The sequence below is a fragment of the Acinonyx jubatus genome, chromosome B4, assembly GCF_027475565.1.
Source record: "Acinonyx jubatus isolate Ajub_Pintada_27869175 chromosome B4, VMU_Ajub_asm_v1.0, whole genome shotgun sequence".
NCBI lineage: Eukaryota > Metazoa > Chordata > Mammalia > Carnivora > Felidae > Acinonyx > Acinonyx jubatus.
Genome location: NC_069387.1, coordinates 118,688,661 through 118,711,718, shown reverse-complemented (window position 1 = coordinate 118,711,718; position 23,058 = coordinate 118,688,661). Strand labels below are relative to the sequence as shown.

Below are 23,058 nucleotides of genomic sequence, written 5' to 3'. Positions count from 1 at the left end.
GCATATCTCAGAATCCAGGAGTGGTGAGTTAGGCACTGTGGGTTACTTATCCATGGGCCATAGTCTTTTTCCTGGTGCTCTGAATCCTAAGCTCAGGATGGGAAGCCCAAAGAATCCATCAGGCTCATCAGGAGACAAAAGAAGATGGGAGGAGGAATAAGGAAATTAAAATGAAAGTCTCCATCCACCGCTTTGGTGTACCTTTAGCTCAGGTATGTTGTGTGGAGTGAGACTGAGCCCCCAGGAGGAAAGAGATGTGATAAAAATGCTTAGGGCCGGCTCTAGAACTTAATGGAGAAAAGGAAAGCATGTCCCAATGGCCACACTGGATATTAATTTACCAGGAGAGAAGACCAGATGAAGATTTGAGGAAACTGCTCCAGTCAGGAATAACAGCTGTGCTGGTGGCTCATGCGTCTTATACTATGTATTTTCAGAAATCTTAAATGACTGTGTTAGGAAACAAATTAAGAATGTGGTCTAGCAAAGGAGAGCTGGAGGAAAAGCAGCACTGAAAGCATGAGTTACAGTGCTTCTTCAAGCAGTCATTTCCAGATGCTTCTAACGTGACAGCACCTTCACAAATTTTTCTCTATCTGCTCACATCTTTTTGACCTCATGGCTGATGAGGTGAGCCTTCAATCTAATAATGTGCTCTCTCAGAAATCCTACCATGCAATCATAAAATTTCAGTGAAGTGAAAAAATAATCTTAAGTAGAATTTTCCTTAGTCTATGATATACATGTACAGTTTTAACTATCCTGTGAGTTCTGATTAGTAGGACAAAAATTATAAAGATGTCTATGCAGGCTGTTTTCAGGACTCATAAAAGGGTAGAACAGAAGTAAATGGTCATGTAAATGGACATGGAAGTAGGCACCGTTGTCTTTGAATGCATCCATAGGATGAAGAAACGCCAAATGGAAGAAATAAGATACAGCACTTATGTCCCAGAATTTCATAAATAATTACTGCTGCCTTTGGTCTCTCTGAGAGTTACTGATAAATATCTCTTTTTCTCCCTAAACCTCTTTTCTCCTTCCCTTTTATTATTTATTAGTTGGTTCTTATTTATCAAGTGCATACTAGGATTAGTAAAATATGGTCACTGCCCTTAAATGCTCTTATACTGTATGGTACAGGTAGATATATAAACAGGTAATACAAATAATGACCTCTCCTTGGAAATGACCTGCTAAACCATTACACACTAAGATGCTAATGGCTACTGGGTAATAGCATAAGCTATTAATTAATATTGTTCAAGGTTGTCTGCAACCAAATAGGCAAGGATGTCATGCCTCCAAATATTGCATTTTGTGGAATTATAAATGTTTGCATTTTCACTATCAGAGTCCATGGTCCATACTTTAATGTAGAGTAAAAAACTGGGAGCATCCAAGCCTCCCAGAAGGGCTATTATACAGAAGGGAATTATTTTAAGAGTGGCAGAAAGCTTCCCTGCCCCATCTAAAATATTGCTGCTGTTGAGTCTTTGCTGATGTTCTCAACTGAAACTATAATGAGAAGTTTTTTCATAAATGCATAAAGTGAAGCAATATATCATTTTATGGTATCATCTAGTTACAGATCTACTGAAAACAACTTAGTACAGATTGTCCTCAATCCAATTTAAATGACTAATCATGACACTGTGCCATATATCCCCCAGCATGGGAAGAAGAGTAGAAAGGAAACTTATTGCAGAACTATAACCTAAGCAACCCCAACCTTTTATAGGTATAATATTAAACCATAAGAGGCATGATTTCATACTCTAGTACATGCTATAATAATATCAGAATTAGCCCGGAACAGGAATCTGTTTCTACTCCAGCTCTGTTAATTATCTAGCCTCATGGCCTTGAACAAGTCACAAAGCTCTCTTGCCTTGCAGCCCTCGACTATAAAAAAGAAGACCATCAGGCTCAATAAATCCAAGGTGTGATCTGCCTCTAACCTGGCATGGTATCTAATGTTTATTGAGTACTTAGATGGAACAAAAACTTTTCTGGGTTCTGTTGGATTCATCATCTAGGCTTTTTTCTCATGTATTTCCAAGTTGCACTTTATTTTCACTTATATTCAAATGAACTTGACAACTTACCAAATAAATTTTCAGAAAGAGAAAATTCATCCGTGACAGGTAAGTGGGAGTGTTCGATGAGATTCATTTTTGATCCCATCCAAAGTTCTATTTAAAATATCCCTTTGTTATGGTAGTCTTCAAAAGAAAACTCTGAAAGACAAATAAGTAGTAGAGTTTGAGGAAGGGTGGGGGCATAGATATTTAGTTAAAAGAGAGAGGGAGAAAGGGAGCAAGCTTATACACAAAACAGCAAATGGATCTGTTTGTAGACATTTTGCCAGAGCCTTTCTGTACATATCTGTTCTCAGTATTTATCATTTTTACCCCTCATTTGAACTTACAAATGCCCAGGATATGTGCTTTCAAAAGAGACACTCTGTAATGGATCTGGGAAAACACCATATGTTTTCATTTAAATTTCAGCACTTGAGAAATTTGTACAAGATTTGATGACATTTTGGTTGTGTCTTTATTTCTTTTACAAGTAGAAAAAAACAGAAACAAATAGAAAGGCTTTGATTAGAAATGGGATAAATTAATGACTTAATCTCTTAAACCTTATTCCTAAGTTGAACAGGTATTTCCAGACACAAAAAGTGATTTAAGACCATTTCCTTCTGGAATTTTCTTTAGTAGGCACTATAGCAGCAAATCAAAAATTCACAAAATGTTCTCACAGGATCTTAATTTTTGCTTTTTAGAGAAAATTTCAGGGGCTTTCATTTTCACTCTCAGGGTCTATCATGGTCTTATATTTACATGGGATAGAAAAAAAGTTATGGAAAAAGGAAAAATAATGGTAAATCTCACCAAAGTGTCTGAAGTTTCATACTGAGTAATGTCCAGAATGAATCCAAGAACCCAAGGGAAGCAATGTCCACTTTTAGTTATATCCTTAGGCCTTCCTTCCTTCCTTCCTTCCTTCCTTCCTTCCTTCCTTCCTTCCACTATGTTTCCTACTTTCCTGAAGAGATAACTTGAAAGGTCGAGTAATGAAGTTATACAATCAGAATTTCTTTTCCAAGGCTGTTTTCTAAGGATGATTTTTTAGACCTTTTTGTGATGTCTCTACTAAGAAATCATTTTGTTTACAAATAAATATTTACATTTGCTATTCAGGAAGAGCATATAGAGTTTCTGTTGGACAAATTTATTTCATTATAATGTCCCTACTATTTATGTCTCTATTTCTTTCTCTTTCACTCAGCAGAATGTTCCAGTTCAAGCAGAAGTGAGTTTCAGATACACTAGGCTTCTGTTAAGGTAGTCTACCAGACTATGCTGATGCATTCATTTATTTATTGATGCTTGCAAAAAACATTTATTGAGGATTTATTCTGCATTAAGCTCTGGGCTGGATCTTTGGCGCTAAAATGGTAAAAGGAAAAAAAGTATCCACGATCTATGACATCAAGCATAATAAAGAGATTAAAAATAATCACACATCGGGGCACCTACGTGGCTCAGTTGGTTAGGTATCCAACTTTGGCTCAGGTCATGATCTTACAGTTACTGAGTTTGGGCCCCGCATCTGGCTCTGCACTGACAATGCGAAGCCTGCTTGGTATTTTCTGTCTCTCTCTGTCTGCCTCTCCTCCACTCTCATACACGCTTGCTCTCTCTCTCTCTCAAAATAAATAAACTTAAAAAAAATCACACATATACACAGACAATTACAGATTGTCATGAAAGATGGTGATAAAGCCTAAGATCAGTATGCTCTAATAGAGAGGTTGGAGCATGAAAAGGTGCCAAGATAGGGAAGTAGCTGATGAAGAAGTGGTTTCAAGGGCAATTTTTATAGAGGGGGTGGCTGTAGAGGCAAGAAAGAGAGAGAACCTCCTGCTACAGGATACAAAGCCCATTGTGGGAATGCAGACAAATCTGGGTCCATCTGGGACCCAGGCATTGGTTCCCTAGGAACCAATGGCATGGCCCTACCAGAATCTACTCTCCAGAAAACTAAGGGACATGTTGGGGGAAAAAAACCCATTCTAAAGTCAGAGGGAGCCAGGAACCTTCATCCTAAAGCAAACCTTAGTCATTTCAGAAATGTGTAATTCTCAATGTAGCACGGTTTGGCCAAACCATACTGGATTCAAAAGGCCTTCCTGCCACCCTAAGGTGAGAGGGAAGGCTATAAATAAAAATGAAATCTAGAAGCATTGAAGTATAAAGTAGAGGTAGATCCTTCCAACAGAATGCAACAAGTAGGAGAGACTACTCACCCTCACGCAACTCTGGCACATATCACAGTGGAACTTTGACCCCAAGAGGACCAGGGCCTTTCTGGGGCAATTGTGAAATAGCAGCAGCACCCTAGGTATCACCATAACCCATGGAGAAGGAGAGGAACTGTGACTGCTGGTTGGGCACTACTCTTACTCATGGACACAAGAGGTAATGGAAGAGACAGCCAGAACAAACCTGATCATGAACAAACATGAGGAGACCCTAAGGCACTTCTGAAATACTTGGACTCTGATAGAAAGCTGAAGGTCCTGAGTAATAAACCAGTAAAAGATGAGTTGTCACTATTTATAAGACCTCATTCATACTAACAAGCCAGTTGTGGACTAGGAAAATTCAACTTTTAATATGTGTGTATGAATTGTTTAGGTATATATTCACTGTGTATATATTAATATATAAATTAATTATGTATGATCATTATGTATATGTGCCTGCATATTGTATAATAAATGGATTGAAAAGCCTCCCCAAAATTCAAGCAACTATTCTTCTAGATAGAGTTCCTTCTCTGGAATAGGAAATTCCACAGTTTCCTTCCCATAATAATAGTCTTCAGGAACCCACAATATAGAGTTAGGAATTTCTCCTAATTTCCAATCCAAATGTATACTCTGTAATAACATAAGACCCTTTTCCTCTGGTCTTTAAAAAAAGGGGGGGGGGAGATTTTAGTTCTTTGACTCTTCCCTTACATTTCCCTCTGTGCTATGTTTTTCTCATATTTGTCTTTTTCAGCCTTCAGTCATGTTCATCAAGCTCCCTCATACCACATGATAGCTCTGTAATATTTTCCAGGTATACTCATCTTTATTTTGGATTCTTGTATTTTCCTTCTTATATTTTACTCTGTATGTTCATATAAACTTGGTATCTTTAGTTCAAGTGCCTGGCACATAATAGGCCCTCAAGAAATGTTGGCTCAATTAAATGATCTGTATTAATTGCTTCTCCCGCTTCATTCCGCCAAATTCCCTGCCATTTGGCATGCTCTTCCTGGAGAAATGGTACAAGATAAGGAAGAGGTTCTCCTATTAACACAAAGGACATAATTTGTCAATCTCTCACCCAAATGAAAGTCCAATTCCCCAAATTCTGTAGCACTTGAGTCATTACCCCTGGCTGGAGATCCACAATATGGGTGCCCCTGAGTAGCTAACAAGAGAGCCCTCTAGAATCTGGAAACAGTTGGCAGAGTCTGCTCAAACCAGATTTGTTGGGTTTATGATTTCTCAAGGGACTTAAAGAAAAGGACACTCTTTAATTTTTGAAATGGTAATGCAAGCATGTGGTAAGCAATTCAAACAGTACACTGAAAAATTAGTCTTCCTTCTAGCTCTGTTACCCATTTCCGTTACCAAAATTCAACTACAATGGCCAGTTTCTTGTGTATCCTTCCAATACTACACCCACTCTTAGCATAAAGGGCCCTTAAACAGTGCCTTAAATCAGGGTTTGGCAAACTATTGCTCACAGGCTAACACTGGTCTGCCATCTGTTTTTATACAGCCTGCAAGCTAACAATGGTACTATACTTTTGGATGGTTGAAAAAAATCAAAAGAAGGATATTTCATAAGATATAAAACTTATATGAAACTCAAACATAACTATTCATAAAGTGTAAGTGGCACATAGTCACACCCATTTGTTTATGGAATATCTATGGCTTCTTTCCCCCAGAAAAGAAGTTGGGTAGTTGCAACAGATACTGTATGGCCCACAAAGCTAAAAACATGTATTACCTAGCCCTGTGCAGAAGTTTGTTAACCCCTGCCTTAAATAACAAAAGAAGAAATCTTTTTAATTAAGTAAATATAGGCAAACTATGAATAAACATAATGATTGCCTTGGGGGTATAAACTCACTTATATACATCTCATAATAGTATGGTCTTCTTAGCAGCTCCTTACTGGGATTGGCGACTTTAGCCTTACCTGGTTTGTCACGTAATGAGCATCTACCATGTCCCAAGCATTTGACAATTGTTTCCACATATATTATTTCTTTAATTAGGGTTACTTCTATGTCCTCCTTTCTGTAATATTTTCCACCCTCTTGTTAGGGGAAGAATTGCAATGGAAAGCCTAAGTCCCAGGAGACCCCACACCTTAGCTCTGCAGTCTTTTTTTCCCCTCAAATCCTCCCTTCCATATAAGGAGTCATATTTGTAGGTTGAGAATAAGCAATGGGTATTCTTTACACTAGTGGCCTCGGAATAGTTTTTGTTCATTTATCCCATATAAAATGGTTGAAAAACAATATACTCCATCAACACATTTTTTGGTTTATATCCATAGTTTTTCACATAAAAGTTGCAAAAAAGTTAACTTCTGACATATTATAAAAATTGACATTTTATGTGTTATTACATTATTCTCAACCCTATTCAATTACTCTTAAATCTACTCTTAAATGCCACAGCAACTTAATATCCTCCCTTATCCTTCAAAGAAATACTCCCTTATCCTAAAAAGTGTTAACATCTAGAAAAAAATTTTTTATCATTCCTGTTCCTGAGTTCACATTTCATTCCACTAGACTGCAGAATCTTACTCTAGTGTAGCACATTTTAATGACTGGATGTCTATAATTGATTATCATACCATACTTTTCTGTAACTAAAACATGCACATAAATATGAATTTAAAAAGTCTAGTGAGCTTAAGATTTTTAATGTTTAAATAATAAATATTCTGGATTGAGTTTATTACTAATTATTATCAGTGTCCATTTCATCAAAACTATACCTTGCCCATTAGGCTTTCTCTACAAATAGCATGGATCTTTCTCCTTGGAGCCAAAGAGCACAGGTAGAGAAAGTCTGTTGTGGATGAATGAGCATGCAGATGAGAAAGGAAGTCACCACTGTCAGGCACCAGCCACACAGCCAGCAATGACTAAGCACATGCATTAAAAGAACACCTGCTTAGAAATACGGTTAAAGGTTCTGTTTAAATACTGAACTTTAAGAAACTATAGACAGAGAACCTAAAAATTCTCTGGAGTTAGTAATAAAAATGCAGATCACAGAAAGCCATTATTTCTATTCAGATAAATTCATGTGTGTGTTAATACACAAAGGATTGAGTTTAGAATCAGAGCAAAGAAAGAAAGATGTCTGAATTTGCACACAGGCTTCCCTTTCTGTTTTCCTGAAAAGTTAACATTTATTTTTAAATGAAAGTATTTTTAAAATAAAAGAGCCATTGCAGAAAATTCAGACAATACAAAAAAGCATTTGAAAATGCCAAATTGCATTCTATAATCTTTTTTTAATCTACACTCCCAGCAGCATTCAGTAAGAGTGCCTGCCTTTCTCAGCACACCTTCCTTCAACAATCTTCTCTAACCTGATAGGTGACAAATCCTATCTCACTGTATTAAATTGCATTTCTTTGATTATTAGTAAAGTTGAAAAAAAAAACTTTACATCTTTTTTTCTTTTTACTTCTTTGTTTTGAGAGAGAGAGAGAGAGAGAGAGAGAGAGAGAGAGACAGAGAGGGCATGTGCCCATGAGCTTGGGAGAGGCAGAGAGAGAGGGAGACAGAATCCCAAGGAGTCTCCATGCTTTCAGTACAGAACCCAACACAGGATTTGATCCCAAAAACTGTGAGATCATGACATGAGATGAAATCAAGAGTTAGATGCTTAACAGACTGAGCCACCCAGGCACCCTTTTACATCTTTATTGTCTATATGTGATAGGTTCTTTCCATTTTCTGTTTATGTTCTTTGTCATTTTTCTATGGAAGTGTTCATCTTTTTTGTTGACTTATAAGAGTTCTTTGCATATTGAATGTATTCCTATTCTGGAATATCTGGAATATTTACTACAAACATTTTTATTTGCTTTTAATTATCTTCACCTGAAAAGTTTTTCCATTGTATGTGGTTAAATATATCAGAGTTTTTAAGCTTATTTTTATTGTTTTTTATTTTTAAGTTTATGGTACAAGGTGAGTTTTCTCAGAATTGTTTCTTAAATACTTTTTCCCACTGATCTATGCTCCTTTTATTGACTCTAAATTTAGTTTCCCATTGATCTCACAGTTCTATCTTGTACCAATATCATCCTTCCCTATTAAGGTTCATTCTTTTTCAGTATTTCCTAAGATACTCTCATCTTTTTATTCTCTGTAGTAAATAATCATATCTTGTGTCACATTCTTTTTCTAAAAAGTTTCTTTAGCAGTTTGAGATGGTACCAAACCTATATATTTAGGTAGGAGGATTTACCTCTTTATAATATGCAATTTGCTTTTCATGGGCAAGCATGTCTCTATTTACTCAAATGTGCTCTTATAGCTCTCAGTTTTGTAGATTTTTTTTTTCCATGTATGCCCCAATTTCTCCATGGACACTCCTCTGTCATTTATCTTTCTCCTCCTCATGTGGTAATTAATGAGTTAGCTACATCTGTCATCTTCCCCTTTGTAGCACAGGATTGTAAATTCGAAGAAGGCTGGAGTCACAACATATATTTCTTTTGTGTCCTCCTATCACACCTGGTAGTGCTACACATACACAGAAGCAACAACTGTGGTCTAACAGAGAATAGAGATGAGACGTGAGATTAGGATGGAGAACTATGTTGACCTTCCCTAGCTTCATGTATGACCTGGGACTATCCACTTAACACTCCCCTCCCCATACTACACTCTGAGCTTCAGGTGAATGAAAACTTTAAAGTCTAAATTATAGGGCTGCTGTAGAGATTAAAAGGTAACCCTTCATAAGTGTTTACATATATGTATAGGTGACATGTACACAAATGTTCACTGCATTGTTTCCAATATTAAAAAACTGGAAACAGCATATATGTCCATCAACAAGACAATGGACAATAAATAGTACATGTATAATGCAGTAAGTATATTCCTAAATGCTATACAACACTTAAAGCGAATGAACTAGGACTATCCATATGTATTCATATGGATCAAACTTAAAACCTCTTGAGCAAAAGAATCAGGTTACAGAAAAATACAGTTTGATAAATGCTTGTAAGTTTAAAGATACGCAAACAATGCTCTATATTACCATTGATACTCTAATGCAGGGGTCAGTAAACTAGGATTCATGAGCCAAATGCAGCCTGCCAAAGATCAAATTTGCCCTTTTGTTTACATATGTCTGTGGCTGTCTTCATGCAACAATAGCAGAGTTAAGTAGTTTTGACACAGTCCATATGGTCTGCAAAGCCTAAAATATTCACTATCTGGCCTTTATAGAAAACACTTGTGATCCCTGCTGTAACCTCTAGAGACACGTATGGAAGTGTTGAATCCACATTCAGAACAGTGGCACAGAAAGACTGGGTGGGTACATAAGGGAATTTCCACAGCATCTATAATACTCTCCTTAAGCTGGAGGGTAAATACAAGGAGGCTGATGATATTACTCAATTTTTTGCATATGGGAAATATTTCATAATGAAAAAAGACTGAATGAAACTAAGTATGTGAAAAGCTTCCTCATCTATGAAGTTACACAAGTTCATACAGGATTCTATCATTCTTAAGGCTCTGAGGAGAAAGTATTCCTTTCTGTAAAATGTTTGGGGACTCTGTATCAGTGTGGAGCTAGTGGAAATGCTGAGCAACACAATGAGATCTATGTTCAAGAGTACTCTAATGAGAAGGTGGCATGGGCAGGGTAAGCAGTAAAAGGAGGAAATTTGCTGCTGAAGTGAGATGACTTTATGCTTAGCACAGTGGTGTCTGGATGGATGGAAAGAAAGAGACTTGAATAGAGCAGATATAAAGGAGGGGCGAGGACAGAAAGAAGCCTAATGATTCAAAGTTTAAGCCTTGAGTATTTGTGGGAGCAGGGATAAAATGTTTATTTTACTTTATGTTTATTTGTATGGTGCTGCAACCTAAGTCTCAACTTAAGGACCCAGGAATAGTTTCAGAAATGGTATGCACTGTTTGTTTTTAATGTGATAAGACACATAGTGACTGGTAACTTGGACTCCCACTTTCTAGTTATCAATTTTTACTTGTTTAGATACTGCGTGTGACAGGAAGTTCATGGTATGTAGAGCTTTTCTGATGCAGCATAAACCATGTGCAAATAGAGATCTTGGAAAGACCCTGTTCCAATTAAATAGCTTTGACTGTGATTTAGAAGAATCTCAGTTTTCAGAAGATGAAGATAAAAACCATTTATATATGTTGGTTCCCTATGAATTCTACACACCCAAGGACACAGTCCTTGGTGACATTTTTCTCAGATGAACCCAGTTGTTGATGACAAAGTATACCTTTTGTTAAAAATGTAAATCATTCTTAAATAGCAGGGAAAAAGTAAACTTTTTCTAGCTATCATTATTTCATGCCCAGGGGAAGCCCTGGATTTAGCCCAAAGTCTGGAAGAATGTTCTTAAGAGAAAGGAGCTCTAAAGGAGCTCCTTAAAAAAAAGAGAGAGATTTATCTTTCCAGGAACTTAGTTTTCCCAGAAGCATTCAAACTTAAGTCATTCTTTTCAGGGCAAAAATACAAATTTAATTTAAGGTAAATAGATCTTTCTCAAAGTCCACAGAGATTTATAGGACAATCTGCGGCCAGTACCAACCACAGGTCAGGCAGGATGACTGCACGTCAGTACAGCCATTGTGACTACATTATTCTGAGAATGATGCCCTATAGGAACCAGACCATATTTATTACTATCAGAGTAACTAGTACATATTTGGGGAGATATAGATTAAAATAATATCTACCATACTATGAGTACTTAGTATGTGGTAGCATCATCCATGCTATGTTATCTCATTTAATCTATAATGAGCCAAAGAAATATTAACATACACACTTTATAGATGAGAAAGCTGAGGTTCAAAGAGATTAAGCAAACTTTTCAAGCTCACACTGCTAGTAAAAAGCAGAATGGGGACATAAACCCACATCTAACTCTAAATTCATGCTCTCTCGTGTATTCTCCCACCAAGACTGTCACTAAGCACTTACCAGCCCCTAGTAAGGGTGAATTGGCAGTTCTGCAAGGTCACTTCTCCCTAAGGCAGTCAATGTGTTCATATGCACATATTAATGAAGTAAGCCTATACATGGCTTGCCCATTATATTGTTTCTTCTTTTGTATTTCTAAAGTATCCACTTAAAGGTATATTTCCTTGAGGCATTGTGAACCAAAAGTACTTAAGCCAACCAGACCTCGACAGCCCTTTGAGTTTCTGTGCTCTGGAGGTTACACAATGGTTCCTATAGAGTGGCTGGGTTTGGGGCGCTCCTGGGTGGCTCAGTCGTTTAAGGGTCTGACTTCAGATCAGGTCATGATCTCATGGTGTGTGGGTTCGATCCCCACTTTGGGTTCTGTGCTGAGAGCTCAGAGTCTGGAGCCTGCTTAGGAATCTGTCTCCCTCTCTCTCTTTGCCCCTCCCCCACTAGCGCTCTGTCTTTCAAAAAATGAAAACATGTTTAAAGAAATAAAAAAGTGGCTGAGCTTTATTTCCAGCTGACTATAAAAGTTGAGGCCCTGAGAGCCAGGAACTTGACAGTGAGTACTCCTTCCATTCTGTACCTGCTCCCTGCTGGTCTTGCTCAAGCTCCAGCCTGGCTTCTCAACTACCTTCACTAGCACTAACCTTCAGGAGTCTTTGATACCACTCGGTACCTCTTCTTGTCACAGTTGTAACTCAGTCTTTGTGTTTGTGGTGAGTAGTTGTCTATCTCCCCCACTGGACCATCAGCTCCAGAACTCACATTGGATCTCCAGTGCCTAGCAGACTGCCAGGTATGTATTAGATACAAAATAAATACTTACTGATTGAATGAATTAGAGGGTGGACAGATTAACTGCACACACATATGAAAAAATGAATAATATACCTTAGTAGATAACCACCTTTAGAATCCATCTTGTTTGGGCCACAGGACCATTAGTGAATAGAAATGTACAACAGCAACACACATAGAAACTGAAGAAGGATTTTTTTTTAATCACATACAAAACCTGACAACTAAGGCTGTTTTCTCCCAATGAAGCCCTCATTAGTGAACTGTATCCATTCTTGTTGGAAATCTCTTAACTATTTTAAATGCGAATTGACCATCCCATAAAATGGTTTTAATAATCCTCCCAAATCTCCTTTTGTTAATTTCTCTTCCCTCAGAATTATCAGAAATAGTTTTGTGTCTTCTTAATGTTTACTCTTCATAGTCAAGAAAGCTGTCTCTTTTCCTCCATAATCTTCTATAGTCAAAATGGTCAAGAAATTATTTATGCTTTCTCTATTACTGACCTATCATCTTTTTTCCCAAATAGTTCATTAGACCTCCTAAAATTTTATGATTATTACTTATGTAAATTATTTGTTATTTGTGAAAGTAGACACTATACATTCTTCCATTCTACACTCCATTTTGCAATGTTAGTTTGCCACTACCCCTCAACAGATGAAGTCTATTCTCCAGCCCTCGAACATGAGCTGATCTGGTACCTTTCTTGACAAGTAGAAAGGTGAACACAATGCTATGAGACATCTGAGTGAGACCTTAAGAGAACTTTGAGCTTCTTTTCCTCATCTAGGAATGTTGCCCTGAGAGTGGCACACTATGTATAGATGCCCTCAGATACAAAACCTTTAGGACAGAGAAGTCCAGATATCCCAATTGTCCCAGCTGACAGCCACATCAAAACTATAGGCATATTTACAAGGCCGTCTTGGACCTTCCCTTCCAGTTGATCTTGTATCTGAATAAGCCACATGAGTAAGTCCCTGCAAAAATGGCAGAGAACCTACTCAGCTGACTCATAGAAATATGAGAATTAATGAATCATTATTTTTTTAAGTCAGTATGCTTTTGGGTAGCTGTTAACAAAGAAAAAAATAACAGATATAGAAGCAGTACCTGTCAGAGGGAGGATGTAAAAAACAACAACACAAAAAGGGCTAAAACGTGTGGCCTTGGCTTTGGGATTAAGGGTTGGGCAGAGCCTAGAAGGGCAGTAAGGAGACTGCTTTGGAAATTGGAAGAACAGTGAGAAAATTACTATAAGAAACTGCAAAGGGGATGGATCACTTTTTATAGTCATGAAAAAATTGGCAACACTGTCACCTGTGGTAACTTGGGAGATGGAGAGTTTTCTAATAAACTTGTGGACCTGATTGAGGAGATTTCTAAGGAGTATAATGAATGTGTCAGTTGGTGTTTTTAGCTATGCATGATAAGGTCCATAAAGAAAGAGATGAATTAATGAAGGCACTGTTCATTTTCAAGTAGAATTTAAAGTAAAATGATGCGTTCAAGACATGCTAAGTTGAAAAGTAAGACTGTTTTGCATTTTTGGTCTCTCCATATGGCAGAAGATTCTCAAGTAAGAAATAGACAAAGGGTAAATATCAAATCATGGGTGTGGCTGTAAGATCCTTGCTAAGAGTTCAAAAAATTTAAGGAGGTGCCTAATAGATATTCACATCTAGGTAAAAAGGCATTCTAGGTAAACGGGCATAATCCTGTTATCTCATAGCATTGTTCCACAATTGCTTGACATGTCCAAAGTAGAAAGAAGTCTGTCTCAAAAAATTATGGATGTAGGTTTTCAGGCACAGAGTGAGTCCTAAAAAGGCTCATAATAAATCCATAAAGTGTTATGCAAATTGCTCTAGTGAGACCAATGCTATCTTGAACCAAAAGCTGATTTTGCATTTTTTCCCATTATTGAATGAAGTCTATTTCATCAAGTCTATTTCATCACCCCTCTAATGAGCTGTTATTATTACAAATTTCTTTGACCAATAGAATTGTTTGACTTCTGAGGCTAAGCCTCAAGAGACCTGTGACTTCTGTTTTCACCCTCTTGGAATGATGGGCTGAGGCCACCATGCCATAAAGAGGCCAGGAATAAAATACTCCAGGAGAAAGAGACTTGGTCATTCCAAGCATCCCAATCAACAGCCAATATCAGAGACTTCAGTCATGGGAGTAAGACCTAGTTTATCTTCCAGTTGAAATCAGTTGCATGATTGAGCCCAGGAAAAACCAGCAGAAGAATCACCTATCCAACCCATAGAATTACAATAAATAATAAATCATTATCTTTTTCAGCCATTAAGTTTTGGGGCAGCTTGTTACACAGTATTAGATAACTGATTATAATCCCCCAAATGAACAATATGGCATGCTGGCTTTTGTCTTACTGGTATCTAAAGAAAGTGAGTATTTCCTTTAAAGTAATATATTTACTCTTGGGGCACCTGGGTGGCTCAGTCGGCTGAGTGTCCAATTTTGGCTCAGGTCATGATCTCACAGCTCATGGGTTTGAGCCCCACATCAGACTCAGTGCTGACAGCTCAGAGTCTGGAGCCTGTTTCGGATTCTGTGTCTTCCTCTCTCTCTGCCCCTCCCCTGCTTGTGCTCTGTCTCTTTCTGTCTCTCAAAACTAAATGTTAAAAAAATTTTTTTAAATAAATAAAGTAATATATTTACTCTTTAAAAATGGTATCTCAATGTCAAGTTCCAATGTCAATGCCAAGTGAATTCATTTACTCACTTATTTATTCAGCCAATATACATTTATCAACCCTGTGTCAAGCATCAGATATAAAGACAAAAAGAAAGAAAGAAAGAAAGAAAGAAAGAAAAATCATGATCCTTCAGGAAGCTTAGTATACACATCAGTCAAGGAAACCCAATTAAAATAGTGTGGGGGCTGCTATGACAGAGGTAAGCATAAGTCCCTTCAGGAACATAAACAAGGACATTCATTTATTCAACATTCATTAATTCTCCACTATGTATCAGACTTTGATTTATATCTTGGAACTAGAGTGAAAGATGAGAAAGAAAAAAATATCAGTACATTCTAGTGCAAGAGTTGGATAGTTTGAAAATAAACAAAAAGTGAGATTTCTACTAATGATAATAAGAAAATAAAGGGGACAAGTGATAGCACGATGCCATCGGACACTGTTTTGGACAGTGGGAACCAGGAAGAGCTCTCTGAAGAGTGGAAATTTAAGCTGAGAAGTGGAGGATAAGTAGCAAAGCTCCAAGGCAGAGTGGTCAGCAAGTTCTGAGAGCCAGGCTCAGGATACTGGAGGACAGCAAAAGCCCAATGAAATGAGTGAGCAAAGGGAGAGAACAGGAGGTGAGGTCTGAGAGAAGACAGCTTTCATACGGCCTTGTTGATTGTGGTAAGCAGTTTGGATTCATTCTAAATGGGAATCACTGGTGGGTGTGAAGCATGTGACTAGGAAATATTTCTGAGGGTGGAGGGCTGCCTCTTGAATTTAATCCTGAGTGGGCACTAGACTAGGAAGAAGGCATGCAGTGGGGATGGCTATAGGAAGGGAAATAGCATGCTCTGTGCAGCATTGCAACAATGCTAGTGGATTCAGCTGGCATCAGTGGGGGAAGAATGACCTACCTCTTCAAGACATAGTGTCCAGAAAATTGACAATTCCTTTGAGGGAAAAAAAATTAAAGCTTTGTACTTGTATCATGCTTACAAATAAGTCTCGGGTGGATTAAAAACTTTAAAATTATAAAATTATTGAGAGAAAATATAGGAAAACACATTCATGACCTTTATGAATGTAGGGATTAAGGAGAATCTATTAAATAATAAATAAGTAGCAAAAGAATAAATTTGACTATGTTAAAAGAAAAAAGAAAGAAATCAAGACACCATAAACAGAGTTAAATTTAGGAAACAAACTGGGAGAAAATGTTTACAGCATAAATAGCAGCCAAAAATTAGTCCAAACCATACATAAATAACTCCTATAAATAAAAACAGAAAGGATAAACAATCCAAGAAAGAAATTGGCAAAGGATATAAAGAGGAAAATTCACCAACAGGAAAACAAAAATCCAATAAACATACAAAACATCTGAAATTAATTAATTAGAAAAATGCAAATTAATGTAACTAGACAGTGTTTCCACCTATCAGATTATCAAAATATTTTGATAATATGTATTTTCACAGACTGCTAGTGAGGGCATAGGTTTTAGTCTTTTTGGAGGGCCCTTGAGCACTGTATATTAAAATAAAATACAATTCTAATACTTAAATATGGCTCCTGGATAAACCTTTGCACACGTGCACAAGGATGTTCATTGCAACATTGATTCTGTTTAGAGTGGGAAGTAAAATCTCAAAGTTTATTAGAATTTTATCTTGAAAAATAAAAATTAATCAAAATCTATATTGCATTCACACATATTAATTTTTAGTCACCAGAACTCTGTTGTAATACTTGGACCTAATAAAGAAAAAATATGTTACTCTTTCTATGTATTATTTCACTTTGCAATCAAGTTGCATTATATTATTAGCACTGTATTGACACAAATTTACAAAAAGAGAGAGGATAAGAATAGAAGACACTCCTTTATTACAAAAATTGGAAAGGGGCAAAGTGAGGGAGAAACTAACTGCCTGTGGAGGGCACAGGGATTAGAGAATGATAGCGTAGGGAGAGAGAAGACAAAGATGGGTTGGTATTTTTATGTAGAGACGTTTGCCTTCCCATGCAACTAGGTAACTAAAAACACTCGTATAGTATGTGGCCACATCTCCACTGGCAGGAAATAACACCACAATAGGAAATAACTGGGAAAAAGAAAATTGGTCCTATTTCTTTCGGCCCCTTCATAATCTATGTTGCTAGGATGTAAGAGGAAAATGAGACTATTAGTGAAATGAAGAGGAAACTCTTCCTATCAAGAAAAGAACACATGCCTTCATGTTTTCCTTTATTCATTCACCTGAGGACAATGTGAGCCTTTTAAAATCTATCACATGGTGATGTGTATTCTCCAGGCTTTCATAACCTGCAGACTCTATGAAACAATAGCAGTGCTGAGCTCCTCTTGGACATCCCTAATCACAGCACCATGGTGGTTCACGGAGTCTTTAATTAAGATACTCTTAACTGAAATCTCCAACCAGCATTCCCAGACTGACCTCTGGGTTAAAGCAAATAGTGCTGAAACTTTCCACTTCCCCTACTCATGGTGTAGTCACTAGAAAACACCCTACGAGGCTTTGGGAATCTTCACAATTGTGCTATGGCTAATGCATCACCTCTGTCAGCTGAATTACTTCCAAGCAGATCCTCCTCCTCTCCCATAATTCCAGATTTCAAGTTTTCCCAGCCTCCAACAATGTCAGGGTAGCAAGGAAAGGACTTTGGAGTCAGAAAGACTCCATGTTCGGGACCTGCTACTTCCTAACCATGTCACCGTTGGTAAGTTATTTGTCTTCTTTCATGAGGCGCCTGGCTAGTTTCAGTTGGTAGAAACTTGATTATTGAACTCAAGGTTGTGAGTTCTAGCCCCACACTGGGGGTAGAGTTTACTTTAAAAAAATGAGTTGTCCTCTTTGAGCCTCTGTTTGCTCATCTGAAAAATGAATATAAGACAAAATTCAAGTAGGCTTATTGTGAGATGGGAACAGGCAGTTTTAGTAAAGCCTGTGACCTGTTAGTAGACGCTCAAAGCCAGTTCCATTACAAACTCATGAACACACACACACGTTTCTTTTCCTTTCCTTACAAAGTACTCAGGGCCTCACAACTATAGGGTGTTCCATTACAATCTGACCAGATTTGGGAGGTGTAGAGGTATGGGAAGACCAGATTACATTACTTTACCTCTCCAACTATGGTGAGAGGGCAGAGGAGCCTAGAGAAAAACACTGCTGCAAATAGTGAGGAAGGGTCTCAGGACAAGAGTGTGTTGTCCCTGGCTGGTACTTATCAGCTACCTTCAAGTTGCATCAGCCACATTGCAACATTCTCAGCAAAACAGAAAAGTCCACGGTGCAAATGGCATAGGTCCATAATTTGGAGTGGGGCAAGGGGAGCAGTGACTCAAAGATGAAAGTGTCTACCATTTCATAAAATCACAGCTAGAAACCCAGTGATAGTTCCCTCAACATCTTTCTCTACTTCTCTTGTTAATACTGCCGAAGTCCTTCTAAGGCAGTGCCAGTGACACATCAAATTTCTTTAAAACTCAGGTGAGTTTCCCAGACAAAGAATCCAAAGTGAGTCATGTGTATCCCCTCCCCCCTTCTAAATAAAAACTCAGTTAAAAGAAATGATCCAGGCTCACCTTTCAGTTGCTTAATTCACTGTGGCAGTAAGCAGACAAGGAGATGCCTTGTCTGTAGATTCAAACCTTGGACACTTTTAATATCAAAGTTCTTCCTAACATTTTCCATCTTTTTTTAGTATTTCCATCTGATATTAGTATGATAAATGGAAAGCAGGTTTACAACCGAAATCAAAAGAGAAAGCTTTTAAACTTACTCTTCTCCTAGGAAAAACTTTTATTTTAATTAAGAATGGCTTAAATATTGTCCTGTCCCTAGGTCCCAAGTCATTTGATATTAGCAATATTCCCAGACTCACAGCAAGATCTGATAAATCACCAAAATAGAGCATAATATACAGGTCAAATTGTCTATGGAATCAGAACAGAAAACATTTCTGAAATTCACGGTCTCTGGTGATTCTCCTGGGTGACCACAATGTTTAAAAGATATCCCTAAATAATTTGTCAATAAGGTAAGCAACTGTTAGACCCAATAACTCCTGCTGCTTTTTGTTTGTTTTTAGTTTCTGTTTCTCTCCCTTCCTGTTTTCAGGATTTTACATCAAACTCTACTAACTTAGAATTCATTCATCAACCACACTTCTTAACGTTAAAGAAAAATTTTAAATGATAACTTCCCCTCTGTTGCCTTGAGATAGACACCCCCTCCCAGAGGAATTAGGTACTCACTTGGATTGTCACAGGTCAGAGATGAACTTTCAAGGCCCTGGGAGGATTCTGAGTCCACTCTTCCTCCAAATCGCAGCAATTCTGCTACAAATGTTCAGAACCTGGGTTTGCATTGGGGTGAGTCCAGGAGACAGTGGGGTGAGGAGGAGGAGGAAGAGGAGAGAGTTCTAGCAAAAGCTGTAGATGATCACAGGCGGCCTTCCGGCTCAGCAGCAACATCTCTTCCTTGGCTCTGTGCCTCATGAACACAGATTAGTCATTAACAATCCTTTCCCTGATAAATGATATAAACATAGAAAGGAACCTTGGGAGAGCCTCGAGATTCCCAGGACAAACTCCCAGAGCCCCAGAGTAGGGAATGGGACCCAGTCAAGGAGCCCTGAAACTTGCCTTTTAAGACATTTCTCCTCAGACTGCCTGCAGGATTCTGAGAACCCAGGTTTCTGCACCAAGGCCTTAAACTGGAACTGTACTCTCCCCTCCCCCCATCCCCAATTTCTTTTAATAGCTCCACCACCTCCCAGGGACTGAAGTTAGCAACTGAGCCTTCTTGACCCTTCCCTCTCCAGGGCCTCCTATATCAAGTAATAACAGATTCATGTGGATTCTATCTTTGGAATGTCTCTTATTTCCAGCCCACCATGTTCCTCTGCTAATTTGGGCCTACCACAGTCTCCTTCTTGAAGAATGGCACTGGCCTCATATCTCTTTTCCTCTTTTCTTTCTCTGTTTTCCAAGTTGCATAGCGGCATAAAGCGTGGGCTCTGGTCAGATGCCTACTTGTTTGTCACAGCCCTCGGCAAGACACATAGCCTCTCTGAGTCTTAGCTTCCTCATCTGGAAGATGGAAATGGAGTATCTCATGGGCTGTGGTGAGAATCACTTGCATAGTTAAAAATGTGTAAAATGTTTGAAAAAAAGTGCCAGCAGGCGCACAATAAATTTTAGCCATTATTATTTCTTTGCTTTATCAATTGAACTAATATTGATTGGTTGTCTGCATACCCTGTACCCAGCAAGCACCCTGCTAGATGCTCTTCTAATCAAAAACCCCCAATGGGTTTCCATTGACTACAGAATAATTTTAAAATGCTATGGTTTGACATTTAGAACCCCTTCCACCTTCTGACAATCTAGCCCTAATCTATCTTTCTAGCATTTTCTCACATCCTGTCTCTCCATAGACCTTAACTTCTTGCCTACATATGCCAAGCTCTCAGACCTCCATGCCTTTGCACAAGTTCTTCCTTTTGCTTAAATCACCTTCCTTTCATATCTTCATGTCTGCCAGGCCCACCATAATTGCTGTGTTCTCCCTGAAGACAACCCCATTCTTCATCTGTCTCTATGCTGCCCACCAAACCCTCCTCACCCTTTATTTGTAGTTCCCTCAATGTCCCTTAATTCTTCCGACCTTGTCTATTAATGTTACCTACTTATCTCTTCTACAAGAACAAAATTTCTGAAGGACAAGGATGGATGGTAGCCAACTTGTGTTTGTATCCATCTCTGGTCTTAGCATAGTATCTCTCATGGAAAAACGGTTGCATAACTATTTGTTAGCTAAATCAATGAGTGAGCTGAGAAAAGAACAATTTTCCAAAGTAGCATACCTGTGCACACACATGGGTGTGTGTGTGTGTGTGTGTGTGCAAGCACCAGTGTTCCCGGTAAAGTTAGTGGAAGGTCTACATTAAAATCTGTTAGGAATGGTAGATTTTACTCCTCTTGTTAAATAGCATGTGTTGGTCCTACAGGTTCACACTCCTTATGCCTGTGGACTCCCTGTATACTGAACCATGCCCCCAGACACACCCTTCATCACAAGGAAGAAGAGAAACTTAGCCCTATAAATTACCCCCTCCCATTTGGAGAGTCTGTGGTGACCCTCACCCTGCTCTGCAGCTCTGGGCACCCCGAAGGACTCCTGCATGACTCCCAGACCAGTTCTTCGTGGATGGCAAGAGCATATGCTATGATTTCATTCTCCCCAGTAGCAGTGGAAGGTGATGGTGGAGGACACACACTCTGGAACCTATCACTTGTGTCCAAATCTCAGCTCTGGCACATATGAGCTGTGTGACCTTAGACCTTAGGATTTTATTTAACATCCCTAGATCTCCTCATCTGTAAAATGGACATATAATTACTACCCACTTCACGGGGGTTATTATAAAGATGAAATCAATTCATATGTGCTACATGCTAGTACATATAGAGAATCTGATACTTAGAAATGCTATCTAAGCATTAGCGATTATTGTTTTCCCTAGCATTTCATACTATCACATCTGCCCAGCTGGACTAGAACTGAAGGAGCTCAGGTGTCTCGAGAGCGAAAGGTATTGAGAAGAAAATTTCAGGCAAGGGTAAGGCAGCAGCAAAGCTCTGAGCCAGGAGGTAGCTTGGAGAATCCCATGAAGTAAAAGAAGGCCAGTGTTTTTCAACAGAGTATGGAGGACGCATGAAGAGATAGGGGTAGGGGCAGTAGTATGCCCGGGAATGTTTAACAGTCAGCTCTCAGGGAGGTGAGTACATATAAAGACACATCCTCATGTTTCGCCTTTTTAGATATAACAGATGTGTAACATGTTTCACAAATAATAATAAAACATAAAATTTTTGTGTATTGTAAATTCCATGTAGCCAATTGACTCCCACAGAATGCTTTTAGTTAGCTTGCTGAATTCTCTTGTATTGGTAACTGGTTTCCAACCATGATTTAACAAATGGAACTGCATTCTAGTCCACTGATGCTTTCCCTAGTATATTTGCTGTCATGAAATCACGTGTGCAATGTACTGTTGAACTGTTACCGTCACACAAATTATATTCATTAAACTGCACCCTCTTTCAGCTCCAACATATATGTTGCATCACTTAATCAGTGATGCAAGCAGCTTCTTTGATGAATCAAATAATAGTTGTCAGACATCAGAAGACATTTCTTCATTTTTGGGTGTGTGCTCCTCACAATGTAAAGCTACAAGCATGAGGTGCTTTTAAGTTTAATCTTTACTGTTAACATTTTATACTCAGCAAACTTTTCTCTAAAGGGCCAAAAAGTAAATATTTTAGGTTTTGCAGCCACATATGATCTCTGTCAGATTTTTAAAAAATATGAAACTTCTTAGTTTGCAAGCTGTACAAAAATATCCGTGGGCCAATTGACAAAGCAACAAATCAAGTCCTGATTTATAGATTTTGCTCATTTCTGTGGTGTAAATATTCTCATTGTAGCCACACTATCAACAAGATGTTACTCAACCCAAGGTTGGAAAGAAATGTACAGTGGCACATCATTATTTAGTATTTCCACATTACAGATACAACAGATGGAATTAACCACAAGGTTAATATATAGTAAATATATATTGTAAAATATAGCAAAATATAGTAAAATATAGTAAAATAACTAGCATGTGATGAGTTTTGAGTATTTATTACCTCTGTTTTTAAAATGTATTTAATTGTAAGTTTATTTAATTTTTAATAATGGCTATATTTAACAACCAACTCAGAAAGCTCCTGAAAATTTACCAGTTGTCTCTTATGAGCTGGGACAAGCCAACTCAGCACATCACTGGGGGCATGAGGGCTTCTTACATTCAGTCCTTATTAGTTAGAAGCTAGGAAGTATTACCTCCATTTTACAAATGAGGAAACCAAGGCTTAGAGATTCAGTGACTTGTCAAAAGCAACAAAGGTGGGCTTTAAACAGCTTTGTTTTCTTCAAAGCTGATCTAGTTTCTCCTATACTTTATTCTACTACTAAGCCAGGTGAAGTGAGATCAAAATATTTATGAAATGCTTATCAGAACTGGGATATTTTAATTAATTGCTGAATAGAATACAGACGAGGGAAGTCATTAACATATTGCTAGTGATCAATTCTGGTATAGTATTAGGTGTGCAGCAGAAAAACCATTCTGTCACAAAAAGACCTCTATTCATAG

The 23,058-nt window shown here is 38.0% G+C and overlaps 1 protein-coding gene and 1 long non-coding RNA gene across 3 annotated transcripts in view; one reads left to right on the top strand and one right to left on the bottom strand.

Moving 5' to 3' along the window:
- NR1H4 (nuclear receptor subfamily 1 group H member 4) overlaps positions 1-19,347 on the bottom strand; it is a 76,566-nt gene extending 57,219 nt beyond the window's left edge. The window contains exons 1-2 of one of the 2 annotated variants that reach the window (XM_015070859.3): positions 19,103-19,347; positions 2,109-2,240 (exon numbers count right to left, since the gene is read on the bottom strand). In XM_015070859.3, coding sequence (XP_014926345.1) covers positions 2,109-2,187 — 79 coding nt within the window. In that variant the 5' untranslated portion in view covers positions 2,188-2,240; positions 19,103-19,347. The remainder of the gene's footprint in view (positions 1-2,108; positions 2,241-19,102) is intronic. The other variant, XM_015070860.3, reaches the window with a different exon arrangement.
- The window catches only part of LOC113602772 (uncharacterized), a 38,374-nt gene continuing 32,677 nt past the window's right edge, over positions 17,362-23,058 (top strand). Inside the window, exon 1 of the long non-coding RNA XR_003424277.2 lies at positions 17,362-17,562. This is a non-coding gene — a long non-coding RNA (uncharacterized LOC113602772). The remainder of the gene's footprint in view (positions 17,563-23,058) is intronic.